Source organism: Castor canadensis, chromosome 7 (assembly GCF_047511655.1).
Source record: "Castor canadensis chromosome 7, mCasCan1.hap1v2, whole genome shotgun sequence".
In the NCBI taxonomy this organism is placed as follows: domain Eukaryota; kingdom Metazoa; phylum Chordata; class Mammalia; order Rodentia; family Castoridae; genus Castor; species Castor canadensis.
In genome coordinates, this window is record NC_133392.1 from 99,573,295 (window position 1) to 99,590,002 (window position 16,708).

General features: G+C 35.7%; 1 protein-coding gene across 1 annotated transcript in view; it reads right to left on the reverse strand.

Annotated features, from left to right (window-relative positions):
• The window catches only part of Msh4 (mutS homolog 4), a 98,676-nt gene continuing 81,968 nt past the window's right edge, over positions 1–16,708 (reverse strand). Inside the window, exons 19-20 of the mRNA XM_074079741.1 lie at positions 3,531–3,619; positions 1–204 (exon numbers count right to left, since the gene is read on the reverse strand). Of these exons, the coding sequence (XP_073935842.1) occupies positions 1–204; positions 3,531–3,619 (293 nt within the window). The remainder of the gene's footprint in view (positions 205–3,530; positions 3,620–16,708) is intronic.

Consider the following 16,708-nt stretch of genomic DNA (forward strand, 5'->3'; position numbering starts at 1 on the left):
CTATTCCTCAGTCTTTTCCGGAACTTGTTCAGCCCCTTGTTCAGCCCTGGGAAAATCTTCTTCATATTTCTTCTTGAGATTTTTTAAATACACTCGTAACCTGTCTGGATCCAATTGAGAGTTTCGAGCAATTTGAACAAGTCTAGTGGCTAGATGGTACACAGCTCTCTGTCTTTCCATCTCAGGAGCACTCCTTTGGTTTTGCTGTTGTTAAAATATATATAAATTAAAATATAAATACTATGATTTTTATTTAAATCAGTTTGTCACTATCCTATTTCCTTTCATAAAATATGGCACTCAAGGTTAATTCCTTTAGATAAATCAGTTCCATCCAATTAGCAAAAAATTATAAAATAGGGCTGGAGGCACAGCATGAGTGGTACAGTGCCTGCCTAGCAAGCACAAGGCCCTGAGTTCAAATCCCAGTACCACAAAAAGCAAACAAAAAATGGCTAAAATAACTATTATTAGAGAGAATAAACTTTCTCATCAACACTTTCTACTTTATTATATCATAGACCCTTATGTTCTTGAAAATCACTTTTCAATTAAATAAATCCTGCTAAACAGGTCAAATTCCTCAACACAATACCAAAAAGCAGCAGAAAAGCTAAGAGATATGTTCTATAAACAGTTTGATCAAAAAGGTATGGGAAAACAACACTTCTCACTGCTATGCATTAATCGTAAGTTTAAATGTCAGTCAAAAATATGACTCTCCACTCCCCATTTTAATTCACCAAAAGATAAACTGGTAGACAAAATGAGTCATCAGAAACTGTCAATATCTAAAGAGAATTCACATGTAGAAATTGTTGGAGCCTAAGAGAAAACACTGCCTGAAGAGTAAAATGAATTTTAATCATAAATAGCATATATTGGTATTTGAAATTATGACTTAATTTTTTTCTTTTTTGGTGATACTTGGGTTTGAACTTAGAGCTTCAGGTTTACTAGGCTGATACTCTACCACTTAAGCCACTCCACCAGCCCAAAACTTTTTTGTTTTTTTCAGTATTGGAGTTTGAATTCAGGGCTCTGTGCTTGCTGGGTAGGCACTCTAACTTTGAGCCATGCCTCCAGCCCCAGAAATGTAAATTATGCAAAACTGAGTAATGTGTAACATTTATATAATAAATAAAGGGGAGATCTTAAAGAAAAATCAACAAACTTTAGAATCATCTGAGAACTGGTAAAAAATGCAAATTCCTGAGCCACAGGATACACTTGAAAATCTAGGATGGCCCCCAGTACTCCAGGTGATTCTAATATAAGTAATACTAAAACTATATTTTAAGAAATAATTCAAAAATACTTTTAATACTAGGCTAAGGAGTTTAACTTTTATTTGATAAGAAATGACTACAAGTTTTGGAATAGGCAAACAACATGATAAGAACTAAGCATTAGGAGGCAATCAGTGTGTAGGGTGGATTGGTAAAAAAAAAAAAAAATTACTTCATTGTCCTAATGAGAGATGACTAAAAGGAAGGATCCATAGGTGACTCTGATGGGTCACTGGGAGACTTGAAAGTGAAGAGGTGGGAGGGTTTTTCAGAAAATGATAATTTGTGATCTAAAAGATAGATTAAGCTATCAAGAAGAAATATAGAGAAAATGTATGTAGATTCAGAGGTGAGCAGAAATAATAATGGACACTGAAAAAGGATGAAATCACCAAGCCTACAGATTTTAAAAAGAGGTGCAAATGTCTTAAGCACACTTATATTTAGGAGGTGGAAAAAGAAGAAAGTAAAGTGAAGTAATGAAAAGTAGGGAAGAATGGAAAGAAGAAACAAAGGGGTAGGAGGGTAAAAACTTCCAGGAGAGAACAATTCCTCAATAACCAAAACAGGACAGAATTAAGAAAGGAGAAAGAAATGTAGTGTTGAGTGCTATAGAGAGTTCAAGGAGGATGAGAAGTGAAAAAAGTCTAAAAGTTTTTAATTAGTTGGGATTTAAAAGAAAAGTTTCAGTAGAGTGATGACAAGATTCAGTTTGCAAGTGGGTGATGGAAGAAGCAAGTACAGATTACTGAAGTGTACAGTAAAAAGAGAAACAGGATAATAGTTTAAGAAGTAGGGTAAAAAGAATCTCTTAAGGGAAAACCTAAACATATTCATAGAGAAAGAAAAATCCAGTGGGGGAAAAAAAACAGTAACAAAACTGAGAAACAATATCTTAATGGAGAATGAAAGCTGGTAGAAAAATTAACCTTAAACAAGTTCCAAAAGCAATCTCTTCCTCTAAGATAGAAGGGATGCAAGTAGTGAAATCTAGAAATTATCAAAGTGAATTTTGTACGAATTCTACAAAAGGACTCATCAAGATGACTTCAAGTTTCTTAAATACAGTGTTAGGAGCTAGTTTCAATAGCAAGTACACTATGTTCAGAGTGAGGGCACTAGGGCTCAGAAAGAATAGAATTGTTTTGAAATAGCTACTGTAAAGAAGCCCTAGAGATAAATAAGAAAATAAGGAAAAAACAATTATCCAAAAAAAATAATTCAACTAAAGTCAGAATATATGAACTTAGGCTGGATAAAATTTTGATCGTTAGGAAGGCCTAGAAGATTAGTGGAGTGATGGCCTATAATTGGAATTTGGCAAGATGAAATCTGAAGAATTAGTAATGAGAGGTACTTCAGGAGAGCACGGCCAAAATTGCTGATGAAGGGATTAAATGGGTTAATTAAGCAAATGAAGTCACAAAGTTAGTCCTGGAAATCAGAGGAGGAAATAATGCAATAAAAATGGAAGGCAAGCTGGACTTCTTCTGATGTCCTGTAGAGTTCCAGCACTAGGAGGGTGAGGCAGGAGGATCATGAGTTCATTTCCAGCCTGGGCTAAATAGCAAGACTCTGTCTCAAAATAAAAGGAAAAGAAAACAGGTTAAGAAAATGTGGAAAATAGAAGAATATTATTGAAAATACTTCACACTCCATTTTCTGAACACATTGGATTTTTAAAACACTATGAAGAATCTAATTTACAAAAGAAAAACATTTCCAAATTTGGAGTCAGCAGATGTGATTTCAGTATTAGACCTACAGTTTCTTAGGAAATCACTAAATATCTATGAACTATAAAAATGAGAATAAAAATAATACTTTTATTATTTGCCATTTATTAAAAGGACCTAACTACTTTATGAAAAAGTAAGAGGTTTATGGTAACAGACACAAGAGCTCTGAATATTATATATAAATGTAAGTGTTGTACATAGTATTTTTTATTTTTAATGCTCATTTTAAATAGACTTATTTCTCATAAAGTTAGCAGTAATTATTGTGGGAACTGAACTGTTTAACTTGTCTACTTTCTTATTAGCTGATTTTATAGGAAAAATTGTAACAGACCAAAACAAAAAAATCTTGAGAAGTAAAAAGGATTTTCTTTGCTAAGGAATTAGGCTTTCCATTTAAAATATTTTAACAATGAATATTATTAAATATTTAGATCAAAGGCCATAATAAATAAGTACAATAAAAATATTTTAACTTGAAACAAATAACAAGGTTTTTTACCAAAATTTGTCTCTGAATTTGAGTTGTGATTTCTTTGGCGTCCAAGACAACTGATGGTGGAAGTGATGATGCCTCTGCAGCTTTTAATCCTAAAATTATAAAAAATTGGCTTCAACATTGTTGATTCTGGTATTTTTAAACTAACATTATTATTTTCTATACAGATTTAAATTTCTCTTCTACAAGAATTTTTAAGCTACTCAACAAGTCTCCAAATTAAGTTTTCCAATGTTCTGGAAACACTGGATAATTACTTATCTAAGATACACAAGACAAACTAGAAAATCAATTACCTCTCAACAGACCTCTGAAATAACGGGAAGGAAAAGAGGTAATTTGGGAAATAATAACATTAAAACTCCAATTATGAGTTCTCTCTTTGGTGGTTTATAGTTTTCATTGAAAAAGCCTTTGATTAACTTTGTTAACTTCATTCCTGGGTATTTTGTTGTTTTTGAGGCTATTATAAATGGGATTGTTTCCCTGATTTCTTTCTCAGTCTGTTCATTGTTGATATGTAGAAAAGGCTAATGATTTTTATACATTGATTTAGTATTCTGCTACTTTGCTGAAGGTGTTTATGATGTCTAGATTTCTGGTGGTGTTTCTAGGGTCTTGTAGGTATAACATCCTATCATCTGCAAATAGGGATAGTTTAGCTTCTTCCTTCTCTATTTGAACCCCTTTTATTTCTTGCTCCTGTCTTATTGCTCTTGCTAGGAATTCCAAAACTGTAATGAATAAGAGTGGGGAAAGTAGACATCCATGTCTCATTCCTGACTTTAATGAAAATGTTGTTGTTCTCCATTTAGTATAATGTTGGCTATAGGTCTGTCATATATATTCTTTATTATGTTGAGGAACATTCCTTCTATTCCTAATTTCTTCAGGGCTTTTATCATGAAAGGCTGCTGAATTTTGTCAAAGACCTTTTCTGCATCTTTTGAGATGATCATGTGATTTTGTCTTTGCTTCTGTTAATATGCTATACTACATTTATAGATTTGTGTACGTTGAACCATCCTTGCATCCCTGGAATGAACCTGACTTGGTCATGGTGTATACTGTTTTTAATGTATTGTTAAATTCAGTTTGCCAGTATTTTGTTGAGAATTTTTACATCTATATTCATTAAAGATATTGATCTGTACTTCTCTTTTTTATTGAAAATTTGTTGGGTTTTAGAATGAGTGTTTTAGAGTGAGTTTGGTAGTACTCCCTCCCTTTCTATTTCCTGGAAAAGTTTGAGGAGTATTGGTATTAGTTTTTTAAAGGTCTGATAAAATTCAAACTTGTATCCATTGGGTCCTGGGTTCTTCTTTGTTGGGAGAATCATTATTACTGATTCAATTGCAATGCTAGTTATAGATCTATTTAGGTGGTTAATACTTTCTTGGTTTAATTTTGGTTGGATAAATGCATCTGGAAATTTAGTCATTTCTAGATTTTCCAATTTACTTGAATATAAATTTTCAATGTATTTCCTAATGACCCTCTGAATTTCATATATATTTGTGGTTATGCCCTCTGTTTCATCTTTAATTTTATCATGTTGGGTCTTTTCCTTCCTATTTCTAGTCAGATTGGGTAAGGGTTTATTGATCTTATTAATCTTTTTTGAAGAACCAACTTTTTGTTTTGTTGATTCTTGTAAAGTTTTTTTTTCTCAATCTCATTGATCTCAGTCCAAACTATATATCACTGAAAAGAGAAATTGAAGACTTTAGAAGATGGAAAGATATCCATACTTGTGGAATGGCAGAATCAATCATGTGAAAGTGGCTGTACTACCAAAAGCAATCTATATGTTCAATACAATTCCTATCAAAATTCCAAGGACATTCTTCACAGAGATAGAAAAATCAATCATAAAGTTCATATATAAACACAAAAGACCTTGCTAAAGCAATCCTGAGCAAAAAGTCCAATGCTGGAGGTATCACAATACCTGACTTCAAACTATACTACAGAGCCATAAGAATAAAAAACCAGCATGTTATTGGCACAAAAACAGACACAAAGACCAATGGAACAGAATAGAAGATCCAGACAGCTATAGCTAACTGATTTTTGACAAAGGAGTCCAAAGCACATGATGGAGAAAAGACAGACTCTTCAACAAATGTAGGTAGTAAAACTGAATATTTACATATAGAAGACTGAAATTAGAACCCTGTTTTTCCCCTTATACCAATATCAACTCAAAGTGAATCAAAGACCTTAATATAAAACCTGAAACTTTGAAACAACTACAGGAAATAGTAGGAAATACACAAGAACATTAGGCAATGACTTCCTAACTAGATCTCCAATAGCTCAAAAATTAAGAGAATGAATGAACAAATGGACTGCATCCAACTAAAAAGCTTCTGCACAGCAAAAGAAACAGTCAATAGATTTACAAAATGGGAGAAAATCACTGCCAGCTATTCATCTGATAATGGATCAATATCCAGAATCTACAGGAAGCTCGAAAAACTCAAGCCCCAAAGAATCAACAACCCAATGAAGAAATGGGCACATGAACTGAATAGGCAATTTTCAAAGGAAGAGATACAAATAGCCAATAAATACATGGTGAAGTGTTCAACTTCCCTGGCCATTAAAGAAATGCAAATCAAAACTATACTAAGATTTCATTTCAACCAGTAAGAATGGCTATGTTTGACTGAGAAAGAATATAGAAAACAATTCTATTTATAATAGCCTCAAAAAAAATCAAATACCTTGGAATAATCATGACAAAGGATGTAAATGACCTCTACAAAGAAAACTACAAACCACTGAAGAAAGAAATTGAAAATGATTACAGAAGATGGAAAGATCTCTCATGCTTATGGATTGGCAGAATCAACATAGTAAAAATGGCTATACTACCAAAAGCAAGCCACATGGTCAAAGCAATTCCCATCAAAATCCCGATGACATTCGTGATAGAGATTGAAAAACCCTAACATTCATCTGGAAACACAAAAGACCACGACTAGCCAAGGCAATACTGAAAAAAAGAGCAACACTGGAGGTATCACAATATCTGACTTCAAACTAAACTACAGAGCCACAGCAATAAAAACAGCATGGTACTGGCACAAAAACAGATATGAAGACAAATGGAACAGCAGAATAGAGGACCTGGATATGAATCTACACAGGTACGCCCACCTAATTTTTGACAAGGGTACCAAAAACATATGATGGAGAAAAGACATCCTCTTCAACAAATGTTTCTGGGAAAACTGGATATCTGCCTCAGAAAACTTAAATTAGATCCATGTTTGTTACCCTGTATAAGTATCAACTCAAAGTGGATTAAGGACCTTAATATCATATCTGAAATTTTGAAGCTAGTACAGGAAAAATCTGGGAATACACTGGAACCAATAAGCATAGCCAAGGACTTCCTTAGTAGAACACAAGCAGCTCAGTAACTAAGAAAAAAGATCGACAAATGGGACTACAAGAAATTAAATAGCTTCTGCACAACAAAAGAAGTGGTCTTGAAATTGAAAAGGCTACCCACAGAATGGGAGAAAATCTTTGCTAGCTATACATCAGACAAGGGACTGATAGCCAGAATATACAGGGAGCTCAAAACACTAAACTCTCCCCAAATCAATGACCCAATAAAGAAATGGGCAAGTGAACTGAACAAAACTTTTCAAAGGAAGAAATCCAAATAGCTAAAAAACACATGAAAAAATGTCCACCCTCCCTGGCCATAAAGGAAATGTGAATCAAAACCACACTAAGATTCCATCTCACTCCTGTTAGAATAGCCAACATCAAGAACACCAACAACAAACTTTGGCAAGGATGTGGGGGAAAAGGAACCCTCATACACTGCTGGTGGGAATGTAAACTAGCTAGCACAACCACTATGGAAAATAGTATGGAGGCTCCTTAAAAAACTAGAAATAGGAGGATTCAAGATGGTGACTAAAGAGAGGAAGCAGACAGCATGAGCTCTGTAAATAAAAAATCCTGTTGAGACGCTGGAGCCACACTTGTCAGAAAAAAAACCAAGAAGAAGAAAAATTCCAACACCCCAAACCCCCAGGCCATACAAAGCTTCTCCACACCATGTCATACTGAGAAAACAGGAAGGCTCCTGTGCCACCAGACACCGGCTCCAAACCTGCTTAGGAGACGCAGACCAACAGGTGAGCAAGTCAGTGGCATGCAGTATTCTCACAGCTACCTCTAGGATAAAGCAGCATAGCCCCCTGGACAGACTGACCTCGCCCCACAAAAAAAAAAAGCAAAAACAAAAACTGAAAAATAAACAAGGAACTGAAAAGGACATGCAGCAGAAAGGGCGGGGTGCTCTGAGCACACTGGAGAAGGGGGGAAGGCAAGGAGCTGCTCTCCATATAAACTTTCAGTAAACAAAGCCTGAAAAAGTAGAGAGCTGACAAACCTGGGCACCGGAGAAGGAGGAGGTGCAAGGAGCTGCTCTCCACATGAACCTTCAGTAAACAAAGCCTGCAAAAGTAGACAGCTGACAGTAGGTGTGTGATGAGCCGCTGTCTGAAATAGGGCAGACAGCGGTTCACAAAACTCATCTCCTGACCCAACTACCTGGAAAGACTATGATAGAGCTCCTGCTTAAATACCAACACCAGGACTGGATATTGAAGGAGTAACACCAGAATGACTAAGACTGAAATTTTATTGTTCCTGAACATGGAATTTTTTTTTCTCTTTCTCGCTAGGTGTTTGTCTTGTTCACTGTATTTTAGTCCACCAACTCTCCCTGTTGATTTCTTTGTTTCTCTATTTTTTTTTTCTCTTTCTTTCTTGGTTTCATTAGTTTTACTATTGTAAATTAGCTAACACTAAATTACACACAGACCAGGGACAGAAACAGCAACAAGTGGAACGATGGGAAGACGAAAAAGGCATGGAAACCATTCGCCCCCCAAAATAAAATAGTACAGGATTGAGAGGGAAATGAAGAAAATGGATACTCAGTTCCAGATTTTAACAAAACAAAGACAGACTATCCCAAGGAACCCAACAAAGCCCACAAGAACACCATGAAAGAAGAAATGCTACAAGAAATCACTGAGAATTTCATGGAGATGTTACTAGACATGGTCAACCAAAATGTACAAGAGGCACTCAAGAAATTCGAAGACAACAAAAACAAAGAATATGAGAGGACACAAAAACAAATACGTGAACTCATAGGAGCCCTAAATAAACACCAAAGTGAAACAGAGAACACCATAAATAGAGAGAAAAAGGAATTAAGGGCGAAAATTGACAATATTACAGAGGAATATGGAAAACCTCAGAAAAAAGAATGAAACAGAAGTACAAAACACAATGGAAGACCACTCCAGCAGACCAGAACAAAAAAGAAGACAGAATCTGAGAACTTGAAGATGAAATGGAAAGGAAAAACTGAAGAACTATTACTCAGACAACTCAAAACCTGTGAAAGCAATATGCAAGAACTCACCAACTCCATCAAAAGACCAAACCTGAGAATCATGGGCAGTGAAGGAGGAGAAGAGGTGCAAGCAAAAGGAATGTGTAATATATTCAACAAAATAATAACAGAAAATTGACCAAATCTATATAAAACTATGTCCATTCAGGTACAGGAAGCCTCCAGGACACCAAACAGACTTGAACAAAATAGAACTACCCTACGACATATTATCACAAAAACAATAAGCACAGAGAATAGAGAAAGAATACTGAAGGCTGTAAGAGAGAAAAAACAAGTAACATACAAAGGTAAACCCATTAAAAACCGCAGATTTCTCAATGGAAACCTTAAAAGCAAGAAGAGCATGGAGTGAGGAATCCAGGCACTGAATGATACTCTACCTAGGATCAACCCTAGGATACTCTGCCTAGCAAAACTTTCATTCAATATAGATGGAGCAATAAAAGTCTTCCATGATAAGCAGGAACTAAAACAATATATAACCACCAAGCCACCACTACAAAAGATTCTTCAAGGAATTCTGCACACAGAAAATGAAAGCATACAAAATCATGAAAGGATAGGCAGTACCAAATCAAAGGAGAAGAAAAGGCAAGAAAGTAGACAGTAACATCGATTCAGCTGTACACAAATCAAACCCTTAACAAAGAAAACTAAATGACAGGAATCACCACATACCTATCAATTCTAACACTGAATGTTAATGGACTGAATTCCCCCATGAAAAGATACCGTTTGGCAAACTGGATTAAAAAAGAAGATCCAACAATCTGCTGCTTAAAGGAGACCCATCTCATTGACAGAAACAAGAACTGCCTTGTTTTCTTGAAAGGCTGGAAGAAGATTTACCAAGCCAATGGCTCCTGATAATAGGCAGTAGCAGCAATACTTATCTCAGAAAAAATAGACTTCAAACCTACATTGATCAAACAAGATAAAGAAGGACATTCTATACTAATAAAAAGGGAAATACACCAAAAGGAAATAACAATTATCAACCTATATGCATCTAACGTCAATGGACCCAATTTCATCAAACATACACTGAAGGACCAAAAAACATATAAAAACTCCAACACAGTGGTAGTGAGAGACTTTAATACCCCCCTATCACCAATAGATAGGTCATTCAAATGAAAAGTCAATAAAGAAATTCTAGATCTAAATCACACCACAGATCAAACAGACTTAGCTAATGTCTACAGAATATTTCATCCAACTTCTACACAATATACATTCTTCTCAGCAGCCCATGGAACCTTCCCCAATATTGATCATATCTTAGAGCACAAAGCAAGCTTCAGCAAATATAAGAATAGAGAAATAATCCCATGCATTCTATCTGATCATAATGCATTAAAACTAGAACTCAACAACAAAAACAACAATAAAAAACATGCAAACAGTTGAAAGCTGAGCAACACATTGCCCAATGATCAATGGATCATTGATGAAATAAAAGAGGAAATCCTGGAAGTTAATGAAAATGAAAACATGACCTACCAGAACCTATGGGACACTGCAAAGGCAGTCCTGAGAGGAAAGTTTATAGCCATGAGTGCATATATTAAAAGGACAGAAGGATCTCAAATCAATAACTTAATGCTTCATCTCAAACTCCTAGAAAAACAAGAACAACCAAATCCCAAAACAAGCAGGAGAGAAATAATAAAAATAAGAGCTGATCAACGAAACAGAAACCAAAAAAACCATACAAAGAATCAATGAAACAAAAAGCTGGTTCTTTTAAAAAATAATTGAGATTGACAGACCCATGACAAACCTGACTAAAATGAGGAGAGAAAAAACCCAAATAAGTAAAATCAGAAATGCAAAAAGGGAGATAATAACAAACACCACGAAAATCCAGGAAATCATCAGAGACTACATTGAGAACCTATATTCTAATAAATTTGAAAATTTTGAAGAAATAGACAGATTTCTAGATACTTATGACCATTCAAAATTGAATCAAGAGGACATTAATCACCTGAATAGATCTATAACACAAAAAGAAATTGAAGCAGCAATAAAGTCTCCCAAAAAAGAGAAGTCCAGGACCTGATGGATTCTCTGCTGAATTCTATTAGACCTTTAAAGAAGAACTAATACCAACCCTCCTTAAACTGTTCCATGAAATACAAAGGGAAGGAAAACTGCCTAACTCATTCTATGAAGCCAGTATTACACTCATCCCAAAACCAGACAAAGACACCTCCAAAAAGGAGAACTATAGGCCAAACTCCTTAATGAACATTGAAGCAAAAATCCTCAATAAAATAATGGCAAACCGAATCCAACAACACATCAGAAAGATCATTCACCACAACCAGTCGGCTTCATCCCAGGGATGCATGGGTGGCTCAACATACGTAAATCCATAAATGTAATACAGCACATTAATAGAAGCAAAGACAAAAACCACTTATCATCTCAATAGACGCAGAAAAAGTCTTTGACAAGATCCAACACCACTTCATGATAAAAGTTCTAAGAAAATTAAGAATAGAAGGAAAGTACCTCAACATTGTAAAGGCTATATACGACAAACCTACAGTCAACATCATACTTAAGGGTGAAAAACTGAAACAGTTTCCCCTAAAATCAAGATGGAGACAAGGGTGCCTACTATCCCCACTCCTATTCAACATAGTACTGGAATTCCTAGCCAGAGCAATTAGGCAAGAAGAAGGAATAAAAAGAATACAAATAGGTAAAGAAACTGTCAAAATATCCCTATTTGCAGATGATATGATCCTATATCTTAAAGACCCACAAAACTCTACTCAAAAACTCCTAGACACCATAAAAGCTACAGCAAGGTGGCAGGATACAAAATCAACTTACAGAAATCATTAGCTTTTCTATACACCAGTAATGAACAAACTGAGAAAGAATATATGGAAACAATTCCATTTACAACAGCCTCAAAAAAAAAATCAAATACTTAGGAGGAGGAAACTTAACAAGAATGTGAATGACCTCTACAAGGACTATAAATCCCTGAAGAAAGAGATAGAGGAAGACTAAAGAAGGTGTAAAGCTCTCCCGTGCTCATGAATTGGAAAATGGCTATACTACCCAAAGCAATTTATATGTTTAATGCAATTCCCATAAAAATTCCAATGACATTCATCACAGAGATTGAAAAATCTACACTAAAATTCATTTGGAAACATAAGAGACCACAAATAGACAAAGCAGTACTCAGCAAGACGAACAATGCTGGAGGTATCACAATACCTGACTTCAAACTATATTACAAAGCAATAGCAACAAAAAACAGTGAAATTCTCTTCACTCAATTGTAATACTCAATTGTAAATACTCAGTTGGAGCTGTAATACACATATGCATGGGAACAAAACAAGGAAACTCCCTGGGTAGCTAGCTATCTTTATCTCAAACTAGCAAAATGCCATTTTTCTTATTTACCTTTGTTTTTTCTTCTACAAAATCAGAGATTAGGAGGGCAGAACAGGTTCTGTTGGGTGTGTTGGGGGGGGTATAAATAAAATGGCTATGTTGAAGAAAAACAACATATGTCAGCCAGAATGTGGCAAAATAGGAACACTTATTCACTGTTGATGAGAATGTAAATTAGTACAACCATTATGAAAAGCAATATGGAGATTCCTTAAAGAAACTAAAACTAGAACTGCCTTATGATCCAGTGATACCACTTCTTGGCATATAAGTGAAGGAATGTAAGTCAGGATACAACAGAGAGGATTCCAAGATGGCGGCTAGAGGGAGGAAGCAGAAAGCGTGCTTCCTAAAGTAAAATCTTGGAGAGACTCTGGAGATACACCTTACAGGAAAAACCACCAAGAAGAGGCAAAACTTTGACTTCTCCACACCTCCAGCCTGCGCAGATCATCCCCACTTCACATTAAAGGGAGAAACCAGAAGAGCTCCTGCGCCACCACCAGATGCCAGCGCCCAGATGGCTTGGGAAGACGTGGATAACAAAGTGAGATAAGCGGTAGGTGGTACCCCCACAGACAACCCTGGGCCAGATCAGCATAGCCCCCTGAACAGACCGACTCCCAACCAGGGAAAAAAGAAAAACTGAATAATAAGCAGTAACAACAAAAACAAGACACGTAGCAAAGAAGATGGGGTGCCCTGAGCGCCCAAGGTGGGGGAGGGGAATCCCTCACAGAACTGTAAACAAACAGGCTGGGCTGGAGAAGGCAGGAGCGGTGGCACACGCCCAGCAATCAGGAGCAGGAAAGCTTGTAAAAGCGGTGGAGGGAGAAAAACTCCACAGGAGAGGGGAGAAGGCCCACTTCCCACGTGAACTGTAAATAAACACACCGGCCAGAGAAAGTGGGTGCAGTGTCACCTCCCCCAGTGTTCTTGGAAAGGGGAAAGCTTGTAGCAGTGGCTCAGGCACTGGAGAACTGTGAGTAAACAAAGCCTGTGGGGCCAGGTGAGTATTAAGCTCACTCCTGAGATCTGCATAAAGAAAACCTCCAGCAACAGCAGGCTGACAGCAGTGGGCAGGCAAGCTACAGCAGCAGATAGCCATTCACAGAACTGTCTCCAGACTCTTTTTTTCTCTCTCCCTACCTTTGATGAGACAACAACTGAACTACACCTGCATGCTGAAAAACTTACTGAAACTGTACTGCATTTGAACTTGGGACACTTTGTGGGGTTTTTTTTTGTTTTGTGTGGTTTTATTTTATTTTGGTTTTTCCAGTCTTTTTCCCCTTTGATGAGACAACCACAGAACTACTTCTGAGGCACCATCTCCATGACTGGAGGCTGAGGGACAAACACCAAAATTATTAAGACTGGAACTTTATTGCATTTGAACTTAGAGATTTTTAAATTTTTATTTATTTATTTTTAAAATTTTTAATTTTTTTATATATTTTTTCATTTATTTATTTTTTATTTTTATTTATTTATTTTTAAAATTTTCAATCCTCTGTCTCTCTAATGTCTGTTCAGCTTATGGATGATTAGTACACTATCGTTCCCTGTTTATGTCTTTGAAATTTTTTTGTTTGTTTCTTTGTTTTGATTTTTTCCACTTGTTTATTTATTTTTCCCTTTTCCTTTAACTTCTTTGCTTTCCATCTCCTCTCACTCTTCCATTCTAAATATCACCAGTGCTATTATTACAACATAGAAAATACTTAATTGCACACATTACAGGGAAAATAACATCACCTAGGGCAATGATGGGAAGACAGAAAAAACAGGAAAACCAGTTTCCCCATGGCAAAAAATTAGTACAGGAACCAGAGGGAAATGAAGAAAACAGATAATCAGATCCAGTCTCCAACAAAATGAAGATAAACTATGCCAAAGAACGCAATGAAGCCCACAAGAGTAATCTAAAAGAAGAAATACTACAGGTACTCAATGAGAATTTTATAGAGATGATACTGGATATGGTCAACCAAAATGTACAGGAGACACTCAAGAAATTCCAAGACAACAAAAATAGAGAATTTGACAAAGCAAAAGAAGAAATAAAGGAAACCATAGAAGCACTGTATAAACACCAAAATGAAACAAAGAATACGATTAATAAAGAAATAAATGAACTCAGGACAAAAATAGACAACATTAAAGAGGAAATGACGCAGGATATGGAAAACCTCAGAAAAAAGAATGAAATAGAATTGCAAAACAAAACGGAAGGCCAATCCAGCAGAACAGAACAAACAGAAGACAGAATCTCGAACTCGAAGATGAAATGGTAATTAAAGGAAAAACCAAAGAACTATTAGTTAAACAACTCAAGACCTATGAAAGGAAAATGCAAGAACTCACCGACTCCATCAAAAGACCAAACCTGAGAATCATGGGCATTGAAGAAGGAGAAGAGGTGCAAGCAAAGGGAATGCGAAATATATTCAACAAAATAATAACAGAAAATTTCCCAAATCTAGAGAAAACCATTCCCATATAGATGCAAGAGGCCACCAGAACACCACACAGACCAGATCAAAATAGAACTACCCCACAACGTATCATCATTAAAACAACAAGTACAGAAACTAGGGAAAGAATATTGAAGGCTGTAAGAGAGAAAAAACAAATAACATACAAAGGTAAACCCATCAAAATCACAGCAGACTTCTCAACAGAAACATTACAAGCAAGAAGAGCTTGGGGAGAGATCTTCTGGACAATGAATGAAAATAACTTCAACCCCAGGATTACTCTGCCCAGCAAAACTATCATTCAAAATAGATGGACCACAAAGCCATTGCTACAAAAGATTCTTCAAGGGATTCTGCACACAGAAAGTGAAACCCACCATAACCTTGAAAGGGCAGACAGCACCAAACTACAGGAAAAGAAAAAGCAAGAAAGTAGAGAGTAACCTCAACTTAGGTGCACACAATCAAACCTTCAAACAACTAAGACAACTAAATGACAGGAATCACCACATACCTATCAGTACTAACACTTAATGTTGATGGACTTAATTCATCCATCAAAAGGCACCATTTGATGAAATGCATGAAAAAGGAAGATCCAACAATTTATTACTTACAGGAGACCCATCTCACTGACAGAAATAAGCATAGGGTTAGGATGAAAGGCTGGAAGAAGATTTACCAAGCCAATGGCCCCTGAAAACAGGCAGAAGTAACAATACTTATCTATGACAAAGTAGACTTCAAACATACATGGATCAAATGAGATAAAGAAGGACATTCCATACTAATAAAAGGGGAAATAGACCAAAAGGAAATAACAATTACCAACCTATATGCACCCAATGTCAATGCACCCAATTTCATCAAACATACCCTGAAAGACCTAAAAGCATATATTAACTCTAACACAGTGGTCGTGGGAGACTTTAACACCCCATTATCATCAATAGATAGGTCATCCAAACAAAAAAATCAATAAAGAAATCCTAGATCTAAAATATACAATAGATCAAATGGACCTACTTGATATCTACAGAACATTTCGTCCAACTTCTACACAATATTCATTCTTCTCAGCAGCCCATGGAACCTTCTCCAAAATAGATCATATCCTAAGGCACAAAGCAAGCCTCAGAAAATATAAGAAAATAGAAATTATACCATGCATACTATCTGATCACAATGCAATAAAACTAGAACTCAACAACAAAAGTAAAGACAAAAAATATGCAATCAGCTGGAAACTGAATAACTCATTGTTTAATGAACAATGGGTCACTGGTGAAATAAAAGAGGAAATTAAAAAGTTCCTGGAAGTCAATGAAAATGAAAACGCAACCTACCAGAACCTATGGGACACAGCAAAGGCAGTCCTGAGAGGAAAGTTTATAGCCATGAGTGCATATATTAAAAAGACTGAAATATCCCAAATCAATGACCTAATGATACATCTCAAGCTCCTATAAAAACAAGAACAAGCAAATTCCAAAACAAATAGGAGAGAAATAATAAAAATAAGAGCTGATCAACGAAATAGAAACAAAAAAAAAACCATACAAAGAATTAATGAAACAAAAAGTTGGTTCTTTGAAAAAATAAACAAGATCCACAGACCCCTGGCAAACCTGACTAAAATGAGGAAAGAAAAAACCCAAATTAGTAGAATCAGGAATGCAAAGGCAGAGATAACAACAAACACCATGAAAGTCCAGGAAATCATCAGAGACTACTTTGAGAACCTATATTCAAATAAATTTGAAAATCTTACAGAAATGGAAAGATTTCTGGATACATATGATCATCCAAAACTG